Source organism: Echinococcus granulosus (genome assembly GCF_000524195.1).
Source record: "Echinococcus granulosus chromosome Unknown EG_S00026, whole genome shotgun sequence".
Lineage (NCBI taxonomy): Eukaryota > Metazoa > Platyhelminthes > Cestoda > Cyclophyllidea > Taeniidae > Echinococcus > Echinococcus granulosus.
In genome coordinates this window covers 46,031-48,882 of record NW_020170406.1, presented here as the reverse complement: position 1 = coordinate 48,882, position 2,852 = coordinate 46,031, and the positions used below count along the sequence as shown (strand labels likewise).

At 43.1% G+C, this 2,852-nt stretch overlaps 2 protein-coding genes across 2 annotated transcripts in view; both read left to right on the top strand. All coding sequences in view use genetic code 11, as the record gives it.

Moving 5' to 3' along the window:
- Positions 1 to 971: 971 nt before the first annotated feature.
- On the top strand, positions 972 to 2,592 carry EGR_04253 (V-type proton ATPase subunit B; the record flags this gene model as incomplete). The annotated part of the gene is given in 5 exon segments (XM_024493502.1): positions 972 to 1,041; positions 1,077 to 1,870; positions 1,905 to 1,992; positions 2,012 to 2,244; positions 2,320 to 2,592. The coding sequence occupies 5 exon segments, from the start codon at positions 972 to 974 to the stop codon at positions 2,590 to 2,592; spliced, it is 1,458 nt and encodes a 485-aa protein (XP_024352010.1).
- Positions 2,593 to 2,679: 87 nt separating this feature from the next.
- The window catches only part of EGR_04252 (Lipopolysaccharide-induced tumor necrosis factor-alpha factor), a gene marked incomplete at both ends in the record, with an annotated part of 5,043 nt that continues 4,870 nt past the window's right edge, over positions 2,680 to 2,852 (top strand). The window contains one exon of the mRNA XM_024493501.1: positions 2,680 to 2,721. Within this exon, the coding sequence (XP_024352009.1) occupies positions 2,680 to 2,721 (42 nt within the window). The remainder of the gene's footprint in view (positions 2,722 to 2,852) is intronic.

Below are 2,852 nucleotides of genomic sequence, written 5' to 3'. Positions count from 1 at the left end.
GTGTGCACCTAAGGCTCCGCCACTGCTCTGGGAGGAATGACCATTTCAGTAGTCTTAGACCTTCTCTACGTCGACAATACATATTCGCCCCTACAATTATGCCTTCCTTCGCCCTAAGGAAAGACTCAGAGTGCCGCAGTTAATCATAATTTCTTATATTTGATTTATATTACTAGGAGGCTGTGTGTCAGGGAATTGAGATCATGTGAAAAGACGGCGTAGAATAAGGATAATTCGATGTGCGCCTTACATGGAAAATGAATTAAGAAACAATTAAGAGTCAATTGTCCACATAAATGAGTTCTCACTATACGAATTGCAAGCGTGTAAAATCCAAAACCTAAGGCAACATCTGAAAAATAATGAAGGCGACTACAGCAACTAAACTACTCAAACATTAAGAAACCTATTTATTCAACCTAAACTTGTGTTCCCGAAAACGATCATTACAAATCCAGTCCTCTCTTTAGTATCTGCCGTATTTGAATGTGTTAACTAAACATAAGTTTAAGGACACTAGTCATGGTGTAAGTGAGACTTTAGAGTAAACGCAAGAAGGAAGGTACGAAACTCTAAAAAAAGGAAAGATTTGACAAAAACGTGCACTGGTCGCACTAAAGACAATTAAAGTAAAATAAAGCATGCGAAGCATGATTGACCGATAGCACCTAGCCGTGTTTGGGAGACTTAGAACGATTTGAAAAAAGTGAATAGTAAGAAGTGGGACTTAGAATGGTTGCCCGAAGGCCCTTATGTCACATAGTGCCAGAGTGAAATACGAGTTTTTGACATAGCTTTTCAAAGTTTTTATAACAGACGTCCCAGAAAATCGATAATTTTTATTTGCAACAAATTTTAGGTGTTTTTTGTCCTAGCTTGTTTTTGTTATCTAGAGTAGTACATAAGAGTCATACTAATTATCTGTTGTTTTAATTTGTTGCACCTGTACCGCAGTTCTCTTCTTGCCGCTTATGGCGCCTACGGGGACGTTTGTTCACAAGCAAGCGGTTACACGGGACTATGTGTTGCACCCCAGGATAAGTAAGAAATAAATTAAGCTTTTAAACCAATTTAAGGCTATAGGACTGTTTCTGGTGTCAATGGTCCGTTGGTTATCTTGGATGACGTCAAATTTCCTAAATACGCTGAGATTGTCCGCCTTACCTTAGCGGATGGTAGTGTGAGGAGTGGCCAGGTCCTGGAAGTCAGTGGAAAGAAAGCCGTTGTTCAGGTTTTTGAGGGTACAAGTGGTATAGATGCCAAAAATACGACTTGTGAGTTCACGGGAGATGTTTTGAGAACCGCTGTGTCAGAAGATATGCTTGGCCGTATTTTCAATGGGTCTGGGAAGCCTAAGGATGGAGGACCTTCCATTTTGGCTGAAGACTACTTGGATATTGAGGGCCAACCAATAAATCCTTACTCTCGTATCTACCCAAGGGAAATGATCCAAACCGGTATTTCGAGCATTGATGTGATGAATTCAATTGCTCGAGGACAAAAAATCCCAATTTTCTCTGCTTCGGGTCTCCCCCACAACGAGATCGCCGCTCAAATCTGTCGTCAGGCCGGCCTTGTGAAGAAGCGTGGAAATAATGGCGCAGAGGATGGAAACGACAACTTTGCTATTGTTTTTGCTGCCATGGGTGTTAACATGGAGACTGCCCGATTTTTTATGCAAGACTTCAAGGAACATGGCTCCATGGAAAATGTCTGTCTCTTCCTTAATCTGGCCAACGATCCGACTATCGAGAGAATTATCACGCCTCGTATTGCCCTTACAACTGCGGAGTATTTAGCCTATCAGTGTGAAAAACATGTGCTCGTCATTTTGACTGATATGAGCTCTTACGCTGAAGCTCTTCGCGAGGTAAGTCACAAATTTGTTTTACGGCTTCGCTTAGGTTTCTGCTGCAAGAGAAGAGGTTCCCGGTCGTCGCGGTTTTCCTGGTTACATGTATACCGATTTGGCGTCAATCTACGAGAGAGCGGGTTGTGTTGAGGGGCGAAGCGGATCCATCACTCAAAATTCCCATTCTCACCATGCCTAACGACGATATTACCCATCCCATTCCTGATTTGACCGGTTATATCACTGAGGGTCAGATATATGTTGACCGTCAACTGCACAATCGACAGATTTATCCACCGATCAATGTCCTTCCGTCCCTTTCTCGTCTCATGAAATCGGCCATCGGTGCAGAGATGACGCGAGAGGATCATTCGGACGTATCAAATCAGCTGGTATGTTAGATTTTATCAAAAAGGCTCCTCGACTTATTCACTGGCAGGAACTGATTGAGTACTTGTTTATTCTAGTACGCCTGCTACGCTATTGGTAAAGATGTTCAAGCCATGAAGGCGGTCGTCGGTGAGGAGGCACTGAGCGCAGAAGACCTACTTTATCTCGAATTTTTGAGCAAGTTTGAGAAGCTCTTCATCTCTCAGGGTGCCTATGAGAATCGTAGCATCTTCGACTCCTTGGACATTGGATGGGATCTTTTGCGTATCTTCCCCAAGGAGCTACTCAAACGCATTCCTGAGACAACGCTGAACAAATACTACCCTCGTCGAATGGGGAGGCAGAACTGATTCTTATCCTTCTTTACTCGGTGTCGTCACTTTAGATCTTGCCTCTGGCGTAGCGTGATTTGCGGTCCTTGCGGGAGGCTGCCTATTATGCATAATACTTTTTATCCGATCTCACACTTCTTTTGTGAGGTATCTGCCTGTGTGTTGTCCTAAGGCTGATTTTGTCGACTTAAATATAATCGCAGATGTGTTTTGGCTTATAATCCTTTCTAGGTGTAGGGGACGTTTTTGATGCGGTTGCTCTTAAACAGACGGAAAGT